The sequence below is a fragment of the Sprattus sprattus genome (assembly GCF_963457725.1).
Source record: "Sprattus sprattus genome assembly, chromosome: 2".
Taxonomy (NCBI): domain Eukaryota; kingdom Metazoa; phylum Chordata; class Actinopteri; order Clupeiformes; family Clupeidae; genus Sprattus; species Sprattus sprattus.
The window spans coordinates 15962365-15985292 of NC_137921.1; the positions used below are offsets into that span (position 1 = coordinate 15962365).

A 22928-nucleotide genomic window follows, 5' to 3' on the forward strand; every position below is an offset into this window, starting at 1 on the left:
AGGCTTAATTGCCCCTCAGTGTTTTTTAGAAGGAAACTATTTTAAATGTATTATGTGTAGCTTGGGCAACATATAAGGCAAACAGATCCACAGAGGACGCAGTCTCCATCGCACTCCACACAGTCCTGTCCCACCTGGAACACCTGAACACATATGTAAGAATGCTCTTTGTGGACTTCAGCTCTGCGTTTAATACAACAATCCCCCATCCCCTGTGCTCATGGATCCTGGACTTCCTCTCAAACAGACCACAGAATGTCAGAATAGGGCATATGACATCCTCAACTGTAACCTTGAACACAGGTGCGCCCCAGGGGTGTGTACTCAGCCCAGCCCTCTACACGCTCTTCACCCATGACTGCGTGCCTATAAACTCATCCAACACCATAATCAAGTTCGCCGATGACACCACTGTGGTGGGGCTCATTAGTAAAAACAACGAGTGCCATTATAGGCAGGAGATCGAACACATGGCAGAGTGGTGTGTGGACAACAATCTGGTCCTAAACACAGCAAAAACAAATGAGCTCATTGTGGACTTTAGGAGGCCCAAGAGGACCACGCAGACCCCACTTACCATCAACGGGGAAGAAGTGGAGAGGGTGGACTCTGTTAAATTCCTAGGGACGCACATCACCAAGGACCTAACATGGGCAACTAACGTCTCCAATCTGGTAAAGAGGGCCCAGAAGAGGCTCTTCTTTATACGGAAGCTGAAACGGGCTGGCTTATCCACACACATGCTCATAAACTTTTATAGGAGCACAATCGAGAGCATCCTCTGCCAGGGCTGCAGTGTGTGGTATTCAGGCTGCACAGTGGAGAGCAGGAGGGACCTGGCCAGGGTGATTAGGTCAGCAAAAAAGATCATAGGAGCTGAGCTCCCAGACCTGGAATATGTATGTAATGACCGCCTGAAGAGGATGGCAAGGTCAATAAGTACGGACAAAACACACCCTGGACACACCTTGTTTGTTACCCTACCATCAGGGAAAAGGTACCGCACACTGCGGGCCCGCACCACAAGACTGAGGAACAGTTTTTTCCCAAGAGCTGTAGCCTCCATCACCCCCTCAACCCCCGCCCCTACCTGACCCCCTAACAAAGCACTAAAGACTTGATGGGCACAATATGTGCATGGTGATGTGTGTGGGTGTGTGAGTGAATGTGTTTCTGTGCATGTGTGTGTGTAATGATATCTTTGCACTTCACAACTGCCTTCCATTTTTAAGTATTTTTATATATATATATATATATATATATATATATATATATATTTTAATAATTTCTGTAATTTGGTCTTTGTCCTTGTCATATTTGTCATGCTCTTATTGTGTCTTTGTGTGTTGATGTCAATTTTATATATCTAAACAAACTGCTGCTGGAGAACTGATTTTCGTTGTGTACTACAATGACAATTAAACTCCTTGAATCCTTGAATCCTTGAATCCTTGAATATTCAAAGATATTCAAGAATTTTTTGTCTCACTTTGACATATTCAAATGCAAGATCATTCATTTAGTTTCACATTTGGTATGCAGTATATTGAAGATTTTTGTGGACTGTTACCATTTTAACGAGTCAGATAAGGTTATGGCTGGACAACTGACAGGGGAGACTGTGGGGGAGGCTAATATCCCCCCACCACTCCACCCCAACCCACATGCGCCCTAAGCTCCAGATCGTTCAGCACCCCTCGCCCTGATACAACACTCTACAGGCCCCGGACAAAGCCAAGGTATCGATGCATGCAGGCTACAGGTGTCTGCTGCAAACAGATCCCACTGGGCGGGGGGGCCCTGCTAGCACGCCACTGGGATCATGCGAGGACACTGCCACTGAATTATTACTGAGGACGGACGGGCTCAGGCAGCTCCTCACATGGGCAAGTGGAAGTGGAGAGTGTGGACAAGGCTAGAGCGAGGGGTGGCGGACGTTTTCCGTGCAGAAAGGAAGCCCAACACATGAACACCCATATCTGCTGCGTTATATTACAAATGCTTTTAATACACTCCACTGCACTGTGGAGGCCTGAGTATCCGCTTCCTTGTGAAAAATAAGACCACACTAGTTATGTGGCAGCTTCATATGTACTGCTGTGCCCCCCCCCCCCCCCCCCCCTCCTCACACACACACACACACTGAAAAACCTGAAACAAAGTTTAGGGTCTTACCTTTGGTCGGATGAGGCACGCAGGAGTTATTCTTTTGTGGATGATGATTACACCCATGTTCTTCTCCTTCAGTGGCATGGCTTAAGAAACACTTCAACGGTTGTAACCAATATTGATGAATTCTTACTGGCACTGTAAGTTAACTACATATTGTTGAATGAAAATAACAAATGTAAACCACTTCTGACCTGCATCAGTAGTGGTTAGATGGTGGCAGTTGAAACAAAAACCATCACAGGAATAGGTGTCGCGTTCCACCCAGGTAGGTTTTGTTTTAAGCCAGTGTTTCCAGGCTGGAGAGGAAAGGGATAAGTAGCACTGTGTTAGACGGCTCTACAAATATTTAAGAGTAAACTATTTCGGAAATGTTGGCCGCTGTTATCAGTAAATGGAAATTATATGGAGTCTTAAGAAATGTTAGTGCGCTAATACATGCATTTCCAACAAATGTCTATCTTTTCTGAATTTTTCCTACTGACATAAACTATTAAGCGTCTGATCGTCTTATGAATTCATTATTAGTCTTCCTCACCAGTGTCTCCAATAGCGCTCCAATACGCGTAGAGCTGCTGGCATGTAGTTACTCTTTGCGGTGCCCCAGGACTCGCTCCAGTATCGAGCCTCTTCGAATCCTTGCGTGCCCTTGGTTGCTATGGTGATGTTACACGTGGACAAGTAGAATGTTGAGTGCATTCGTCACTTATGGGTGTGTTGACCTTATTGCTTGGAGAGCTTGTGTTTGGTCTAAGATCTATAAATACATGGGGTTTTATGTGGCCAAATAAATAAATTGAATGGGATTTCAATTGTGTCTGGCGACATTACACAAAACGATATTACCCAGTAGTTTGCGCTTTGTCCTCACCGAAAAGCATTCATCCTGCAATTTACCATCATTATAAAGAGGTTAGTCCCCAGCAGTGTTGTGATTGACACCATTTTGTTGATCACCTGGTGACTTAACTGGTTTTAACCACAAAAACAACCAACAACAAAATCGCAATTTGTTAGAAATTGCAACAAACAAACAAGCAAACAGGTATTATCCATTTCTACTTCTTTCTTCCTGGCACATTTTAGGTAATAAAGACAGTGGCTAGATATGTTTGAATAATGTTTATTTTCAGACACAGACCTTGATTGTATTTTTCTGATGTTTCACATGCACATGTAAACATCTGAATTAAAATAACAAACACACAAAAAGAATATTAGTGCAAATATTTTATTGCTACACAATTTTAAGGCCATACCCTAAAAGACAGACACTATAATTCACAGTATTGCCTGTTACTCCAGTACCAAAGAAAAAATACTGATGGGGTAGTATATGATTAGGCCATCTGGGAATGCCCCTTTAAGGTCATATCAGACACATTTGTATAAAATGTAGAATATCTGTTAGTATATCGGGTGCTAGACGTTAGTCCTTCTTGACTCCTAAAAAAAAATGTCATATAACAATTGGCAGTGGTCAGTCGATGTCTTTGAAAGAATGTCATGATGTTAGTAAAGTCTGTATTACATTGGCTTAACTGACAACAAAAAGAATTACATTACAGCGTTCAGGACTCTCTCTCACTTCCACCCCCACGTCGTCTGTGTGAGTGCGTGTGTGTGTGTGTGTGTCCAGCTTAAAACTTAAAAGACCACAAGACTGTTTGGCTGAATGAGGATCAATGTAGTTAGGTGTTCAGCTGATGGGAGGTAGTTTTTCAATGGAGCCGTTTGTTCATACTGAACGTTCAAACATGCATCCAGGCATGTTTATATCCACTGAGGTGATGATGCTCACAATCTGGAGAATGCTGCTGACTGAGGAGGTATCCTTCCTGCTATGAAAAAAGGGAAAACATCCCAATTAAAGTGACTGGTAGGACAATTACTCAAGTCCTGCTCCAGCTCAGTGCCACAACATGGGTCAAACAGGGCTTAATGGTGATGTGAGGGTTAAAGAATGCAATTATGGCCCAACCTTTACCTGAGTTGTAAGTTACAGTAAATAAAACATACAATGTCGGACGGTTCCCCTACAAGACTGCAGATTATATATTTTCTGTATGATAATGGCAAAGTAAGATTTAACAGCACAGTAACTCATGTTACATGCTAGTACAGATCAGAACCACAGTTCCCCTACAAGACTGCAGATGATATATTTTCTGTATGATAATGGCAAAGTAAGATTTAACAGCACAGTAACTCATGTTACATGCTAGTACAGATCAGAACCACAGTTCCCCTACAAGACTGCAGATGATATATTTTCTGTATGATAATGGCAAAGTAAGATTTAACAGCACAGTAACTCATGTTACATGCTAGTTCAGATCATAACCACAGTTCCCCTACAAGACTGCAGATGATATATTTTCTGTATGATAATGGCAAAGTAAGATTTAACAGCACAGTAACTCATGTTACATGCTAGTTCAGATCAGAACCACAGTATAAACTTTACATCATAATACCTGATGTTAAATAAAGTATCATGGTAAACAAGCCTAAGCTTCTAAAATCTCTGCATCTGTAATCACTACACTCATAACTGCACTAAAAGACAGCAGGAAAGATGGAGGATCTTGTACCCAATATGTCTCCAATTCTCTGGATGGCAGCTCTGTTGACTCTCAACTCACTCTGGTCACCTCTGAAACAGTAGGACACAATATTAGTCTTTAAGCCACCACATCTCATCTCACTGAGAGTGTACTAGTTGGCGTACATTACATGGAATAGGGAAAAAATAAGAAGATTTACACTTTTGTTTTCGTTACAGCGTTCATCCTCAGCAGTGCGTTGAGGACATTCTTTTGCGTGTCAGAGGACAGAGCCTCATACGTCGGGAGTTCACCTGTACGGAACATTTACAGTCTTGCTACATCACTGAGCACATCATATGGACAAAATCAGCTCACACTGACGATGGCTTAGGCCGAAACGCGTCTGGAAGTAAACTGGTCTAAATAGAAATGAGAAAAGCTTGAGAGTGCGGTTTTATTCTACTCTAAGTTACCATTCTTTTACTTGCACCCGAAATCGCATTTATTTTTGGAAGTAGAGTGCGCCTACCCCTACTCATAATCAGCCATCTCTGGCCAACCAGACAGCAAACTGACATGATCAGTCTACTTTGTCCTAATTCTGACCAAACTGTGGGCAGTGAGTCCCTTGGAACAGGTGTCCTGAGGCAGTCTTACCTGCGATGGTGAGTTTCAGGCAGTAGGAACGGACAGCAGGTATGAACTGTCTTTCGGTAAACACCAGGGCACTGTCCTTAGTCAGATGGCTGAAGACCACCTGTCCAGAGGAGCAGTCTCACTTCAACAACATGCCAGAGAGGTGGTTTATCACCATCTACATACAGAGGTTTTCGCTTGTGACGATTGAAAACCCAGATATCACATTACACCCGAGTTCAACAAATAGCTACAAACATACCGACGTGTTATAACAAGGCAATGCTCAACATTTGCCACCCTGTGTCACCCAGTTCCTGGCAGACTACACTCAAGGAAACCTTTTTTGTATCCTAACCAAAAGTTTAGTATGAGAAAAATATTTATAAGAGCTGACTGCTAAACTTTCAAACATCAAAAATGTGGAGTTAGGAAAGCCACAATGCACAGATACACATTTGTGTAAAGTGAGCTGTAGAGCTGCAGCTTTTCGTCCGCCACTACCTGATATGTTTGTAAGAAGGGCTGCAGGATGGCCCGGAGACAGGAAGTGGTGTCTGCACCATGTTCTGTCACACCCAGCTCTTGATCAGAAGTCTGCAGTGCCCCACACTTCACCAGCAGCAAGCAACCCTCCTCAAAGTCCTTCATTAGAGGCAGGGTAATGGAAAGAATGGAAGTTGGATCAGCTTCAGGGTTTAATAGTCATTTGATAACAGTGGGATATCATGTTTCAAAAGTCTGTCTTGGTTGCAGTGACCAGCTCAAAGCAACATGAGTCAAGTAAACATGACGCCATCCCTTACCTGGGCAGCCATTCCAGGGACAAAGACAAACTCGTTGGAGAAAAGCTCTTGCAGGAATTTGAAGTTTGTGAACACATCCTCTATGAAGCAAGAGACAGGTAGATGTGCCTCAGGTTTGGAATATTTTGTTTAGTATTTTTGTATGTTTGTATGATTGTATCATGTTTAGAACAGGTGCATCTCTGCGCTTGCTGTTGTTGTTACATCTGTTCCGCATACTCACCCTTTCTTGTGCTAGGAGTAGTTGCCATAGCGACAGTGACCAGGGCAGGACGCATGAACGCGTGCAGCGCCTGGTTCCTGTAGGAGGCGCACATGAGCACGACGGCTGCACGTCTGAACACGGCCTCCTCCGGAGAGACAGACGCTTCCCCGCCAGGCGCCTGCTCCTCCAACAGGAACACTCGCCCCCCCTCACAACAAACCATCGACCGGTGGAGGGATATGCTGGACGACATCACTTCCTCATCGGAAACCTGTGCTGAGAGGGGGTGATGAAGAGAGACAGAGGGGGAAGTAGAGAGAATAACACATTTTCAAGGCTGATAATGGTTCATAAAGGGGGTTGTCACGTAAGTTACTTATTATGACGGTATAGGCCGAACAAAACACAGTTTACAGTTCAGTACCAAAAAAAGAAGAACGGTGAAAAGAAGGAGAGTAAAACCACACATAAACCTACTCTCATTTCCTGTATTGCGAGTAAAGCACAAAGCTTTCATCTTATTTCATGGCTAAAATCTTGGGATATAGGAATAGCTGAGCTAAACAATGCAGCTTTTGTTACAGTTTCTTTTCTGAGGTATCAAGAGATTTTCACTGTCACATGTTCTCATGTGACGTGATTGCCACCAGTAACCTCCTTCTCTTTCCCTCTCACTTCTCTCTTTCTCTTGCTCTCTATCTCCTTCCCTTCCTATCTCTGTCTGTCTCTCCTTATCATGGGGTGTGACTGCTACCATTGATCCATCTAAAAACTGTGTGACTCCAGGGACTTTGACTTCAGAATTTGAGTCAGCCGGCTCAACAACCTAGTGGTAAGGTCAAAGGTCATCCTAACTGCCAACCTTGCATTGCATTCTTTTTAACCTTTCACATCTGATATCTTAGATTACCATTGTCAGGTTTTCGTTCTCTCGATCCTCAACATTTTGCCTAATACCTAACCCACATGAAACATGACCTAATACCACAAATGCAGCTCTAATTTTAGTGCTTTTTTAAAGTAAATACAACTCATGTTGTTTCTTTTGTTACTCAATCTGTACAACAAATATCATAACATGTGATGAACGAATGGAACAGAAGGCACTCAATGCATTTCCTGATAAACACATTTATCTCATTTATCTCAAACTCTTACCAGGCCAGTCCAGATGGGCCCCAAACTTCAGGACGAGCGCCCGCAGCCAGGCAGTGCGCTGGGTGAGGGTGACCAAGGGCAGGCCCTCAGGGCTCTGGAGCAGGACATGGGCCATGAGGCTCCAGGGGCTGAGGACCGTGCCTCTCTCCTGCAGACGGACCACTCCATGGGCCACAACATTCACAAACGCCTGGGTCTCCTCACTGGGCTTCTGGGGCAAATCTCTGGGAGATAAAGAGTAAGGGGAGATGGGTTTGAGAGAGAGAAAGAGAGGAAGGGAGAAAGGAGGAATAGAGAGAGCAAGAGGACAGACATACAATGGTGTGAGAGTTTGAGAGAGGTGCCACAAAGATTATAGGAGTGACTGCCTTGGAAACATTTCAACATTCTGTATATATAATTTCAGTTTAGATTTTTTAATCATTAACTAGCTTTTATCCAGATTGCTGTGCCAATTTGAGTAGGGATTTCATGAAGTTATAAGTTGCGCAGCTCTTGGATGAAAGCCGGCTTTGTTACTATTAGTGCTCAACACTCTCAGTACCGACTGGGGTCTGTAGCTGTCTCCAGACATGCACGCTTGTGTCAAAGTTCCAGGGTCAGCTTTTGCCCAGTGAAACTAAATAGAAACTAATGAAATAAACCTATTGTGCTTCGTTGAGAGAAGTGGAACCCCTCTCTTTAAGCAGATAAGGGTGTTTAAGTAAAGCAGTCCACACCTGGGCACTAGGTTATACTGTGAGCGCGAGATCCTCCCCTTGGCAAGCTCTCTCACAGAGATGGGCTGGCCAAAACACACATGCATGGAGCCGTAATCGTCTTCCAGAACTTTCCGAGCTTTTAGGAGACCCTGGCCAATCACAAGGCAGAAAAGATATTACACTTATGACCAGAATTATGACAGGACCAGAATTAACCACATTCTGACTGATAACAGTATATCAATTTAAAACGCTCCAAACTATAATACATTTTAAGCACAAACACAGTAAATAAAATGTATCTATTAGAGGTGGATGTCTTATTACATGCTTAATATACATACTGTATATACTATATAGTATAATGACAGAATCCCAATGGGCTGACAAGTTTGAACTGATACTTTCAGGTATTTTTACGGGGGGTCCTGTCAGGTAGTTTTAAGAATCAGAGCTATACACTGACGATGGCTTAGGCCGAAACGCGTCTGTGAATAAACTGGTCTAAATTAAATAGCAATGAGAAAAGCTTGAGAGTGCGTTTTTTTTCTACTCTAAGAATCAGAGCATACCATAGTGGTCTCTTTTGGTTTGGGGACTCCAAGCAGCTCATGGGCCAGCAGAGACTCTTCAAGCAGCCGATCATAGCTGACGCTGATGGGCACCAGGCTGATGTCATACACCTCACCCTTAAAGAAGGGCTCCAGAACCATGTGCATCATGCCTTCACACACACACACACACACACACACACACACACACACACACACACACACACACACACACACACACACACACACAGGTTGCAAATATGACAACTGTTAAAATTGCAGACCTCACTCTCATCAAACCTGCATGACCATTGACTATGTTGATCCTGCACAAACACAGAAAGACAGAAAACTCTTTAACACATAACAGCAGACATCATACCTTTACCGTGTCAACATATAATCACATCACATTACATTTTTTTACTTCTGAAAAAACAACCCAGAAATGTGTTCCTTTCACAAGTCTATGATCTGTCCCATGTCTCACCTAGCTTGGGATTCAGAGACTTCAGTGTCCGGCTCCGCAGTCCTTCCACATAGAACTCCACAGGGGCAGAGCCCGTCTGTCAAGACACATTTTGGTTCCAGACATTTTACTGCTAGGACAGGTTCATTCCAGTACAAAAGTACCAACATGGCCTCCCTAAAAGATTGTATAGAAGATAGCACCTATCTGTCCCGATTAAAAGTGTAAATCAATGAATAGAAAGGCACATTTACCAACAGTTTGTATTTCAAATGAATCTATTTTGTCTGGTCTTGGTCTTGTTTGCAAGTGTGTTGATTAATAATGATGCCTTTTTGAACCAGCTTCACACCTATGGAAAAGGGTTCATAACAAGCTCTGGGCTACAATCACTAATCCTACAATGATTCACAATCAGTTCTAAATGGGTGGTGAGGAGCTGGACTGCCAAATATACATACCCTCACAATGGTTTTGACATACTCCGACAGAACGGCCCAGTAGAGCTTATCTGCCCCAATAGTCCGGCGGATAAAGAACGCTCCGGAGCGCCGCAGGAGCTCTCCAATCAGTTTCATCCCCATGAGAGCTGCACGTGAGGATGGAGAAACAAGACAGTTGGACAGAGAGGTACCGGGAATAGTAGATTACAAAACATAGAAAAGTAAATAAATGGGTTGGTGCAACGTGGTTATATTAATTGTTATGATATAATATTATTATTATTATTATTATTATTATATGTATTCTGTGTGTGTGTGTGTGTGTGTGTGTGTGTGTGTGTGTGTATGTTATGATTTGTGTTGATGACAGTCAGGCTATCTCTGTGCAGCTGAGAGGCTCAGGCCTGAGCCAGACGTAAGGTTAGCTCGTTCTGGTCATGCTGAGACAGACTCTCTAACAGAGACGACTGAGGAAGAGGATTTGTGACACTAGAAGGTGTAAGATTCTGAATGTGTTCTATGATTAACTGGTATGACAGTAATGTTCTTGTAGTAATGATTGATTTAAAAAAAATTATAATAATTATATGATGACAATTTGGGTTTTAGAATCTTGGGCTTCTCTGAATTAGACAGAGATTAGCATGTCAACCTGGTGAAACTACTCTCTGATTGTTCACCATCGTTGACTCTCTCTCCTTCTCTTTGGTAGTAAAAATTACCACCAAGGGTAAAGTGCTGTGCTGAGTTCAATACAAACATCACAGGTAACTTTCCTTGCCAACAATATGACTGGACTGGGTCAACACACGAGTCTACACACATCAAGAACTGAAAAGAATGACTTTCGATTTGTAGTAGATACTTGCGAATTCCTGCAGCGATGACAGGGAGTGGTAGGTCATAGGTGAACATGATGTAGGATAGAATCAGGAAGTCCACATAGCTCCTGTGGTTGGGCATCAAGATGACTGGGTGCTCCTGAATGGCCTGCTGAAGCTGACAAACATGTGGAACAAACACAACATGAGGAAATGATAGGTACTGTGGCAAGGACAAGATTAGGACAGGTGCTCTTTACTGTCGTATCACACTGCCACTAGTGTAATCCACTTGTATGTCTCTATAGTGTGTGTGTTTACAAGGATGCCATTCTCAGAACAGAGATACTTTTATCCAAACGCTTTTGGCATAGGTCAAGGTGCAGACTTTATCAGTATGTTTGCCAATTGAGCCCTCATGTTTTCTGCACCTTGCTCTACTTGTTGAGCTACAGAAACACGTAGCATGCCCGGGTATTTTGACACTGCCCGTGATTTTAGCATGCCCATGTCCACAGGCACTGTGTCAGGTCACCCTCCGTCCTCTGAGTCATCCCTGTCCACAGTGGCCATCATACCGTATACCTTATCTCCTCCACCCAACACAGTTAAAGTGAGCCTCCCCCGTCCCTTTTCACTGAATGTCACGTTTTGAGACGTTTAACTACAAGACTGTTGTACAGCTAATGATGCCCTTACCTGGTTTAGGCCGTCCTCATTCACCAGGATCCTGCGGAAGACACTCTTGAACACCTTGCTGAGTGTGTAGCCCAGCAGTCGAATGACACTGAGCTGCAGGTTGTGCGCCATCTCCTCCAGTAACCCAGAAGCCTCTTCTCTGATGACCTCCACAGGTTCTCCACTCTCAGTGGCAATCTACGCATGTGGTTATTTGTGTGGGTAAACATGGCGGGGTACGTATGTGAAAAAAGTCCAAGTGTAACCCACATACACACACCCCTACACTCTCTCACAACCCACGGCTTTCTCCCTTAGGCATCTCACCTCCTGTGTGATATAGCGCAAGTACTGTGAGTCCATAACTGCTTGATGGAGAGCTCTAGCTGAGCTAGGTGGATGTCCTTTGTAAGGCTGAGGAGAATAAGTCCTCAGGGCATAGCTCAGGTCACTGTTTCTTCTCCTCTCCTCCAGCATATCTGAGAATACACCTGGCTCAGGTGTCTTCTCTGTACACTAAATATGGAGCATGTGGTGTCAGTGATAACTACAGGATAAACAATCAAACAGTCAACATATAAACAAATAGTGTCCTTCACCGAAGTAGACCAGTACGGAATACAGAATGTTAGCTATGTCATTAAGGCACAAAAGAAACACATTTAAAAAAAGGATGGAAGATGAGCTATCTTACTGCGAAGACCTATTTTATGCATTCTAACTGAATGAACATCTTGCTTGGTTAAATTCGGCTGTCTAGCTCAAACGCACGACAACTTTTTAGCCAGACTATATTGAATAGCCGATAAGTCTGGCTAAAAAGTTGTCGTGCATTTGTGATAGCCATGACATTCAATCGTTGGACTTTACTCCAAGTGAAGTATAGAGACGTCGACGCGTTAGGGTGGACAATGAAACAATATGCTGTGCGCTGTAGCCTGTTTGTTTCGTGTGTGTAGCTGCCGCGAAGACAAGGCGAGAGAAAAAAAGTGAAAGGAAACTTCAGGTTTTGTTGATTCGGGTTTACATATGTAGGTTAACAATAAACGCAAACGACATAATAAAACAAAAATTGAATTACCGTCCATACCAAAGTCTCCATTGCACAACGACGAGCCTTTAGCAGGTGTTTTTTCTTCAGACGGGACTCGGCCAGCGAGACCCAATTTTTCGTGTCGGGAGCCGTGTAGCCTACTGGTGCTGTGACTCGGAGGCAGCCTGAGCTTCACTTGCTGAAGCCAATGAGTAAACAGCATGGTGGAAACTCCTCCTGGAACGGTCACACTACCAGTGCCCCCCAATAATCCCTTGGAAATGACCTCTGCAAAGTGCAAACTTTGTTGCGTTTGGTCACACTGACATGGACTCGCACATATTGTGACCACGTATCCCGCTTTGCCTTACAGTAGGCCTACTGCTTTTTTTTGTAGGAAATAATGAATGCTTTCTTTACCCGCCCGGCACATGAGCAGCTTATGAGATTGCGGCAGAGTTTCTATTCTATTTAAATGCACGTCGTGAAAATAAGCAACCTGGCTCTTACAAATGCAACATATCCAAGATTTCTAAAAGCCTGGCATTCATCCAGTTCCCGCAAAGAGTGCAGTGATCAGGTCATCAAGAGGCCGTCAATCAAATTAACACACGTGGCTAAGTTAAAAAAAAATAACTTACACAAACTTTGCAGATAAGGAATCATGGCGTATCAAATATTTCATGTATCAAAAACTGCATCATGTATGCCAGCTGCAAAGATAGCAAGAGAGCTATATCATCAGAGACGAAGGGGACATGAGAAACGTTTTCCACGGATGCACAATTATGGAAATATCCAGATCAATAAACAAACGTTAACAACAGCCTAATGTTAGCCTACTGAGTCCAAAGTCACTCGTAACTTTAGTACATTTAGTTTAAACAGCATAGGCTATTTAGTAAAACGTTAATTAACCTAGATAAAGTTGTTATGCCCAGTGCCTACGAAGCATTTATGATTGATTTAGAATGTTAAGGCCTAATGTTTAAATTAAATATAATTTTATTGAAAGTGTCCAATTGCCAGTTTTGTTATTTTAATGGAAACTTTTATAAAATTAGCAACGTGAATTCATTCATTATCATTGTTTATTCAGGGAGAATTGACTGAGCACAGGGCTCTTTTGCAGCAATGCCCTGACTGAGGCTAATACAGAAGAACAATAAATAAACAACCCATAACAAAACAGACAAAATAAATAAACAAAACAAATTAAGTATATAAAAAAAAAATAACATTAAATAAAAAAAATAAATCAGAGAATCATTTAAAACAACAGCATTGAGGCACATCCTTAGCATTTAAAAGGCTCTTAAATTGGCTGACAGACAAATACTTTGTTAGTTTCAAATCCACTTGAACAGTGTTCCATTTATGGGAAGCAAAGAACTTAAAAGCTATTTTACCTACCGGCTACCGGTATATTAGTTTTTGTAAGGGGGATTTCAAGGGAGATGAGGCTTTATGACCGTGTGTTATGATGACAAATGGATTTTAATTCTAAAAGTGACATGAGATAATTAAGCAGTTTTCCCACTTAGGCTTTATAAACAAATGAAATACAGAGTTTTTCCCTCCTGTGTACTAAACCAACATTCTTGTTAAAGTTACAGTGGTGGGTCCTGAAAGCGTCTCCTGTAACAAAGCGAATAGCACTATGGTAAACAGAGTCCAGGAGTTTTAAGGTAGAGGGTACAGCATACATGTAAACAATGTCACTAAAGTCAAGAACTGACAAAATTGTTGATTGCACTATTTCCATTCGGTTCTATAAAGAGCGCCTAGTTTAATTTGAACCTTCTAAGCTAGGTCAAGAACATGTGATTTAAATGACAGCCTATCATCTAGCCAGATACCTAGGTATTTATAGCAAGGAACTTGCTCAATATTAGTCCCAGAACAGGTGCATATCCTATGGGTGGGGGGGACATTATTTCTACCTTTGGAGAAAATCATGAATTTAGTCATAAATTCATTCAGCATCAATTTGAGGGACTTTATGGAATCCTGTACACAATCAAAAGCATGTTGAAGGTATGAAACTGCTTGATCTATAGAGGGCACTGAGGAATACAAAATGGTATCATCGGCATTAAAATTGACTTTATGCAATGTTCTAGATGGTCACAGATATTATTAATTTAAAGTGAGAACAATACCGGGCCTAAAATAGAGCCCTGAGGGACACCATAATTAATTACTAGGGCCTCAGATGTATGGCCTGCAACATTTACTGCATACCATCTGAGGGAGACATTATCAAATCCCAGGGAGTCCAGTTTGCCAAAAAGTATCTCATGGTTTACTCAAAAGCTTTTGGCAAGTCAATACATAAAGTGGCACAACATTGTTTCTTGTCTACAGCAGAGGCTATGTCATTTACCCCAAGGGTTGTTGCAGTAATACTGTGGCCAGCTCTGAAACCTGATTGAAAGGGGCATACAATTGAGTTTAAAGATAGAAAAGAGCTGATCTGCTCATTTACAAAGGATTCCAACATTTTAGCTAGGCATGGGAGCTTGGAGATCGACCTATAATTGTTCATATCATTTGGGTCTCCACCTTTATGAAGGGACACCACTAATGCCGATTTCCAGATGCTAGGAATGTAGCCAGAAAAAAGTGACAGATTAAAAATGTGGGTCAAGGGTCTGGCTATAATGGGGGCAGCAAGCTACAAGACATGTGGGTCTAACTGGTCTGCAACCACTGAGCTCTTCATACATTTAGAAGTATGAAGAGCAGAGAGGACTTCATGCTGTTGTATTGGTCTAAAAGAGAAGGAAGTGGTTGGGTCAGTTCCCAGTGACCTGGCATCATCAGTGAAGTTATCTAGCACTCCATCCGGTGCATCAGGGAAATTAGAAAGGTCAAACAAAGTGGCGCATGGGATAAAATAATTATTGAAAGCATTACAAACTTCCTTAGGATCATTAATTGCTTCATCTTCCAGCATGATCTGCTGGGGTAGTGTAGGTGGGGAAACCCCTTTAAGAGACTTAACTGCACTGTAAAAAAACAACCTAATTTTACAGTTAATAACTCTACATTTTTACAGTGGTTTTCTGTTTTGTGAAATTGTATACAAAACTACGTATAATAATGGAGGTTAACTATAAATTAAAAACACGACTGCTATTTTAAGGATAATGCCAATAATGACAAATTACATGGATTTCTATTTTTTTTACAGAAAATAACTGTATTATTTATACATAATTTTTCCATTTTTCTAAAATACATGCAAATGTAAATAAAATTACACTGATAATCTGAAATTAAATATGTAGCTCATTATATTAAGGTTTATGTACATACTAACAATTTATCATGTTTCTATGTAAATTTACAGTGAATTCCTCAAAAATTCAGCAAACCCAAACCTCATTAACCTGTTAGAACCTTGATGTTTTTTGGCAAATTCTACCTAAAATTCCATGCCCAAATGTAAAGGCCTACTTTTGAGTCTTAAGTATAGTATGATGGCAAATTTCAATTTGATGTTACAGAGTATCCCTCAAGCTATGATAAAATACCTTTAGAGTACCATATATGTTATCTCAAATTTTAGAAAGATGTTGATAACCTTCCCAAAATATAGGCGCCCCCTAATTCTTTTTCCTTTTGCATCTAGATTATTGTGGATTTAAGTGGGAAAATGAATTGAAATGGCCAGTTATGTCATAAATTGTGTGCCCCCAAGGGTATGCCATCACCTGAACAAATGGAACTGATATCTCATCCCAATCAAAAGTTAGAAGATAAATAATCGGTGATCTCTCCATATACTCTTCCGTGACTTTTGCTGCTTTCTGATTCTACCAGACTCTATTTCAATCTTCTCGTCATCCAACGGTTGAAGCTCTTTCAATGCTGCTGTTACCCCATAAAAACAATCTTTTTGGGGGCTGATTCACTGTTTTATTTTTAGAAGACATGATGATGTAGAATAAATGTGTTTCGTTGTACAACTGCATTTCGTTATAGAACTGTCTAAAACTTGCGTGGCTAAACGCAAAACAAATGCACGTGAATTACTGATTACATCCCACCTTCTCTGTTGTGCACTAGGATATCTTTGCATCTCATTGGTCTACAGTCATGATTGACACATGTGTGGACCAGTCAAGGAAAGTATTAGTTTATGTTTTTCACGCACAGACTTAGCAGAGTTTACCATAGCAACCATGGACAAATGATAGCAACAAAATAGTCTTGGGTGCGCGCATTGTGTCAGACTGACAGGTCAGTCAACCTATGATATTAGTTACAGGTTCCCCTATCTTGCTGGCTGATTGGGTTATCCTGATAAGATAAGACTCTGTAAAAGGTCGGGATAGCCTTCACGCTTAGAGCAAGATGTTACTCATAAGAGGACTCAGGAGGTTGAAGATGTTAGAAAGATGGGTATTTTTATTAACCCAAACAAGGCACAAAGGCAGTAAAAACACTGACAATACTAAATCAATATAAAAAATACAGTTTTCACTAAGGACAAATGTATGGCATTAAAGCCACCAACAAATAAGCATTTCACAGACCACATGTATAAAAAGGACCATTAACTGGTCAGTGAGAGTTCGTAAGGCTTGCGCCTTATTAAACACGATCACTCTCACTACGAAACAAAACAAAAGCAAATAAAAGGACCAAGGTAACTAGCCCATCGTGAGAGCTCCAAGGACTTACGTCCTATTAAACTGGCAACTTTCCTGAACAAAGAAAAAAGGTAAGTTTAAGTAGCCTTGACAAGCACCTTGAATTGGCTCATACCAATCATTGATTTCAGGTGTGTCAATCAGCAAGGCACCAAGACCTGTGGCTCACAGCAGCCATACCTAAACAATCAAACTCCCAATCAACTAGGAAACACAGACTACACATGGTAGCAATTAGGCTTGGTGCCGGCATAGCCGACACATAATAAAGCAGCCAAATCTCATTAAACATAAACTCCATATATCGCGCCATCTTCACAACACAAACTTAGACACTAAACACCGGTTGACAAACGGTATGAAATATGACAATATGATGTATGATTGTTAAACTAAATAAACAGAACATTTCAGAGACAAGACATTGAATGTGTGCTGATTTTAACTGAACAAAGACATGAACATCAAACATGTAACACACACACACACCAAAACACCTTCACCAAGTCCACAAAAGCAGCAGCCTACAGGCTGCAGTGGTGGGTCACACAGGTGCCCCGTCACAGACTCACTTTGTTCATTCGGTTAAAATCAAGCCACCCCTGAACTAAACACCACTATACATATTTGGGACCCATTCTAACGGCATCGGCAAGCCTGGTCTAGTCACACAAGAGCATTGTCCAAATTCCCTAATGCTGAATGGGCACTAAATCCAACAGACCCACTCCAAAATCTTGTGGAAAGACTTCCTATAAGAGAGGCAGCTGTTATAGAGTAGTTTTGGAATGAGATGTGCGTGAAACTCATATATGTGTGATGATCAGGTGTCCCAATACTTTTGACCTGACCTAACCTTGGATCTGGCTGGCCCAGAGCAATGCAGAACAATAAAGACGAGACAAGGGGGTAGAGGCTATTGTGATGTTCCTGCTGAGCTCCGCTCCGGCCACGCCCCCTTCAATCACACAAGCACATACACCTGTTTCACTCTCACTCATGCTCTCAGCTGCATGTCATCAGTATCATTCACCATCCCAGCTGCACTGCATTCAGGTCCCCAATCACATGATCACACACACCTGATTCACTCCTATATATAACCTGCACTCCACTCACTCTGTGTTTGGTCTCGTCGCTACAAGGGTGAAACCTTTGCCCAAGTCTTCTAGATCTGTGGCCCACTCTACGTCCCTGGGATTCCGCCTTCCGGCCACCGGCAACTACAACCCCATTGTCAGCTGGCTTCCAGCCCAGCAAGCTCTCTGTCCGTGGGCGTCCAGCCCCGCAAGCTCCCTGTCTGCTGGCTTCCGAGTCAGCCAGTTCGGTGCTTTCAGGACTGCATTATCCAGAGTGCCGTGCATACGGCACCGGGAGTAATGTGACTTTCTTGTCCGGCCTGTAGCCGTGTACCTCTGTTCTTTGCCCTTGCGCACAGTAGCCAGAGTGAGACTCTGTGCGATCTTTAGTTCATGTTCCTAGATCTTTGTGTTAGAACTCTGTCTGTTAACCCTTTCGTGGATTTGTATACTCTGTGTCCTGTTCCCCGTCTGTACTCCATCAATAAACTCTGCATCACCTGAAACACTTCAATCACAAACCCTGCAAGTCAATGTTTGAAATAATTGTCTTCCAAAATAAAACCATCATTTTACAATCTTTATTGAATGTGTTTGATCATAAAAATGTAGGAGCAATCTAGAAAATGACAGTTTCTCTGCTAAATGTGAATTGCCGTCACTTAATTGAAGGTGTTTCATTGTAATAAATGAGGGAAAATCTGTAAAATACCAGTGTTTCTCTGCAAAACTGTTAGGGCTGCCACTTTATTGAAGGTGTTTAATCTTAATTAAAGAAGCCTGACTTAATGAATGGTGTTTGCTCGTTATAAATTAGGAAGAATCTGTAAAATAACAGTATTTTTTTGCTGAACTTGTAGTACTGTCACTTTATTGAAAGTGTTCGATATTAATAATAAAAAAATCTGTAAAATAACAGTTTTTCTCTGCTGAACTGTTAGGGCTGCCACTTTATTGAAGATTTTTAATCTTAATTAAAGAAGCCTGACTTAATGAATGGTGTTTGTTCGTAATAAATTAGGAAGAATCTGTAAAATAACAGCATTTTTTGCTAAACTTGTAGTACTGTCACCTTATTGAAAGTGTTCGATATTAATAATAGATACAAAAATCTGTAAAATAACAGTTTTTCTCTGCTGAACTGTTAGGGCTGCCACTTTATTGAAGGTTTTTAATCTTAAATATCGAGGAAAACATTGTAAAAAAACAGTGTTTCTCTGCTATACTTTTAGTACCCTAACTTAATAAAAGGTGTTTGCTCGTAATAAATTAGGAAGAATCTGTACAATAACAGTTTTTCTCTGCTAAACTGTTAGGGCTGTACCTTTATTAATGGTGTTTGATTGTATTAATTGAGGAAAAATCTATAAAAAAAACTGTTTTTCTCTGCAAATCCTTAAATGGAAATATCTTTAAATATAGGGTTTTTGCACTTTATTTGAATTAGGATGTTTTACTTTAATTTTGCGGTTTTTGTTTGGCAGCCGTAGCTGCCAGTAATTTACTGTTTTTTTACAGATTTTTTTTTTACAGTGTGAGTAAACCAGGGATTAACAAAATTTTTTGTATCCTACATTTCTTAAAAGGTGCATGTTTGTCAGTGACAGTATGAAAAACCGACAGACTCAAGGCAACACGTCTGGAATCTATATAGAGGTAGGATTGCTGGATAGCAAGTCAAATAAAATTCTTGAGGGACCTTTTATAAACAATTAAAGGGGCAGCACCCTTCCTCCGTCCATCCCTGATGCAGCCCACTGGACAGTGATCACTAAAATCCAAGGGAAACACGCAGGTGTGCAGGTAGTGCTGTGGCCTATTAGTAAGAATGAGATCTAACAGAGATGAATTACTTGGGATTTTCATATTTGGGTGGAATGCAAATGGTGCGAGATCTAGCAAGTAGACCTGGGCCCAATTATTTAGCCTGGTTGACATACATGATTAGGATATGGATCAGCCGTTGACGAGCCGATATATCCTGTTCTCATTTAGCGCGATTAACCTAACGTGCTAAAATGACAATTGATTAATTTAGCATCAGTTCTATGCCGAACGGAGCCCTGGGATGTTTTAAGACGATGCACAAATTAATGTCGATCTCCTAGCTAATCATCAACAACGTTTTGGTGCTAGGCTTACAAACTTGATGTTTCCAACAGGGACGTGCAGTCATAGGAGGCAGGGGAGGCAGAGCCTCACCTGTCATTTTGAAAAGTAAAAAAAAAAAATATTAAAAAAAGATATATTTTTTTTTTATAATAATCATATATATTTATGTATTATAAAATAAATATTCATATTTCTCTAGTTATCTGTGTTACGAGTGTCATTTCTGCATGATTCCGATCATTTCGAGCATTTTTATTATCAAAATCGCTGAATTCGAGCATTTCCGGTTCCCAGTGATCAGCCAATGAACATTGGACGTGCGGTCAAGGGAGGCAGATGCATTGCAGTCTATGGGCAGGGTAGGCAGTGCCTCCCCTAGGATTGCGAAATCACTCCAAACTGGGTTTTACGCATGCGTGCGCAAGCGTAGAACCTTTTGAGTTGAGCTGAAAACGCATTGAAAAATATTGCAAGGGAGGCACGCACTACCACGGATTCAAGAAGGGTGGCGAGCGAGAGGGCACTTGTTGGGTATATAATCTGACGTTGGACTTTCTTCTTCACTTCTCTACTTGAGTTTGACAGCGAAAATGGAAGATTGCATTGCTAACCTGAAGCTGTTCTCAAAACTGAACTTTCAGTCCAAACAAGACTGGAGGCATGTTGAATTAACTAAGAACGTTTAAGTATTTTAAGTTAACACAGTAGTATTACACATTTGCATTGGAGTATTTCACGTTTCCCAACGGGACTACATATTCATGCGCAACACGAACCTAAAGAAGCTAAAGGCTGTTGATGCAGGAAAGTTGCCTTGAAGTTGTGAGCAGACTAGGTAGGTGCTAATCCTGAGCTAAACTAGCCACTGACTGCATTCACTCAAGAAGAGGACAACGGATTTCCACTGATCTATACTGATAATCGTGAGTGGATTAATTTTGTTTCACCTCAAACTGGCGGTTATGAGCTCCAACGAAAGTGCACCAACTTTAAATTATACTGGCCAGTAGAACATTTTGGTATTGTGTGCTATGTATGCGGTGTTTAACTGTTTACATGTTAATATGTTGTTTAAATAAATATGGAATTGTTTTTTCGAAGCTGTCCGAGTTGGTTAAATGGTCATTTAAATTAGCATCCCACCACCGTAGTTATATTTTCTCCAGACAAAATGAAATGAGCCATATCATTGGTGGGAGGGCTACATACACTAGCTTGCAACTATTAATATGTTATTAATAACTCATCATAATACAATAAAAAAAACAATCGTTTGAAAATAATGGTATTAGACAATAAAACAACGTTTTTTCAGTTCTGATCAGATGACAATTTTAAAACCATAGACATATTTACATGTATATATTATATATATATAGTTTAAACTAGAGCTCAAAATGACGTAATCACTTCCGGTTTATGTGCCTCACCAGCTCCGAACCTCACTGCACGTCCCTGGTTTCCAATGCTGTTTGTCTGATGCCACAGATATGGGGACTTTTTTTCTAGCCTACTGAAATGCTATACACACGTGTACGCGTACGCATCGGGCCTAACAACACCCTTGAACACCCTTGAACAGTACATTATAAACGATACAGTACTGCCTCTCTCACCTTATTGCTTAAGTAGAACACCCAACAATGATATCACCTTTATGCTGCTTTCACAGGCCCTTTATTGTGACAAGGGAAAGGAGCAAAGATAATGGCTCATAAAAGCCGTGAGTTTATATTTATCTCATAAAAATGCACACATCCGTTGTGCATGTATACAGAGTGTGGGAAGTTCTGTGATTGAAAATAGTTTGCAACTTTTAAATAACAATTATTTTTGTTTGCTGGTATACGGTCCAGTGAAGGACAAATAAACATACATGGAACAAACAAACATAGAAAAAGTGAAGCTTCTACAGCACTGCATTGACAACTATATCACCAAGAGACACCAGCTAGCAAGGTTTTTGCATTCCTGTCATGTAATTAGCACAGGTTTTTGCATTCCTGTCAGGTAATTAGCTCAGGTTTTTACATTCCTGTCAGGTAATTAGCACAGGTTTTTGCATTCCTGTCAGGTAATTAGCACAGGTTGTTGGAACAAAACACCTTATTGCTGCCCTGGAGGAAGTGAGGCTGGGGAAGTGGCAGGTGTTGCAGGACAAGAGGGGAACTGCTTTAATCACCCACCTTAATATAGAGAGCAATTGTGGTTGGTGCTGGTGAATCTGCACACTGTCAGCTGATGAAGTAAGCACCAAGGCCTGCCTGAAGCAATGCTATGGCTGATTACATTTTTTTTCCTGTTGTTTAAAGATAAATTGAAAGAACAAGTCATAGTATTTGTTAGAAGAGTTTGCCTTTTTATAATATTTCATGTGAGCTGGAGATTTAAAAAACATAGGAATAATTATGCTGTTTGTTTCTGACATGTTATAAACAGGTGTCCATTCAAAATGAAAATGTTAAGAACATATTTTTTACAAGAAAATCTCCTCATAATTTGCAATTATCCGAAGTTTAAAAATGTCCTGTTGAAAAATATTCTCTTCATGAACAACCTTGTGATAACATTAAATGAGAATGTGTCTAATTCTCACAAGCATAATGAAAAGCCACATTATTCTATAAAATCTATTGTCATGACAGTGAAGTAAAATGAACCTTAACAGGTTGTATGGCCTTTTGGGTGAAAAGGCAATATCCAAAGATAGGCGGAGACAAGCAATTAACCTGCTTTATAATCATCATTATGATGTTCCAATGTTCCAATGAGTTAAAAATTAACCTTATTGCCTTAACAGCTGCTGACAGCATTTAATATTCTACTTCAGTTGACCTACAAATGTACCTTTCGGTTT

The 22928-nt window shown here is 41.1% G+C and overlaps 1 protein-coding gene across 2 annotated transcripts; it reads right to left on the reverse strand.

The window, feature by feature from the left end:
- Positions 1-3414: 3414 nt before the first annotated feature.
- Positions 3415-12374, reverse strand: gnpat2 (glyceronephosphate O-acyltransferase 2). Of its 2 annotated transcripts, none has more exons than XM_080859276.1 (16): positions 12277-12374; positions 11514-11702; positions 11208-11384; positions 10557-10686; positions 9706-9833; positions 9266-9341; positions 8797-8948; positions 8243-8373; positions 7524-7747; positions 6384-6641; positions 6161-6240; positions 5859-5999; positions 5376-5475; positions 4936-5029; positions 4764-4825; positions 3415-4010 (listed from the first exon to the last, which is right to left on the reverse strand). In XM_080859276.1, exons 1-16 carry the CDS (start codon positions 12286-12288, stop codon positions 3967-3969), a joined length of 1998 nt encoding a protein of 665 aa, XP_080715402.1. In that variant the 5' UTR covers positions 12289-12374; the 3' UTR covers positions 3415-3966. The 2 variants fall into 2 exon arrangements, with proteins under 2 accessions (XP_080715402.1, XP_080715401.1); XM_080859275.1 differs by having other exon boundaries at positions 12268-12316.
- Positions 12375-22928: the final 10554 nt, after the last annotated feature.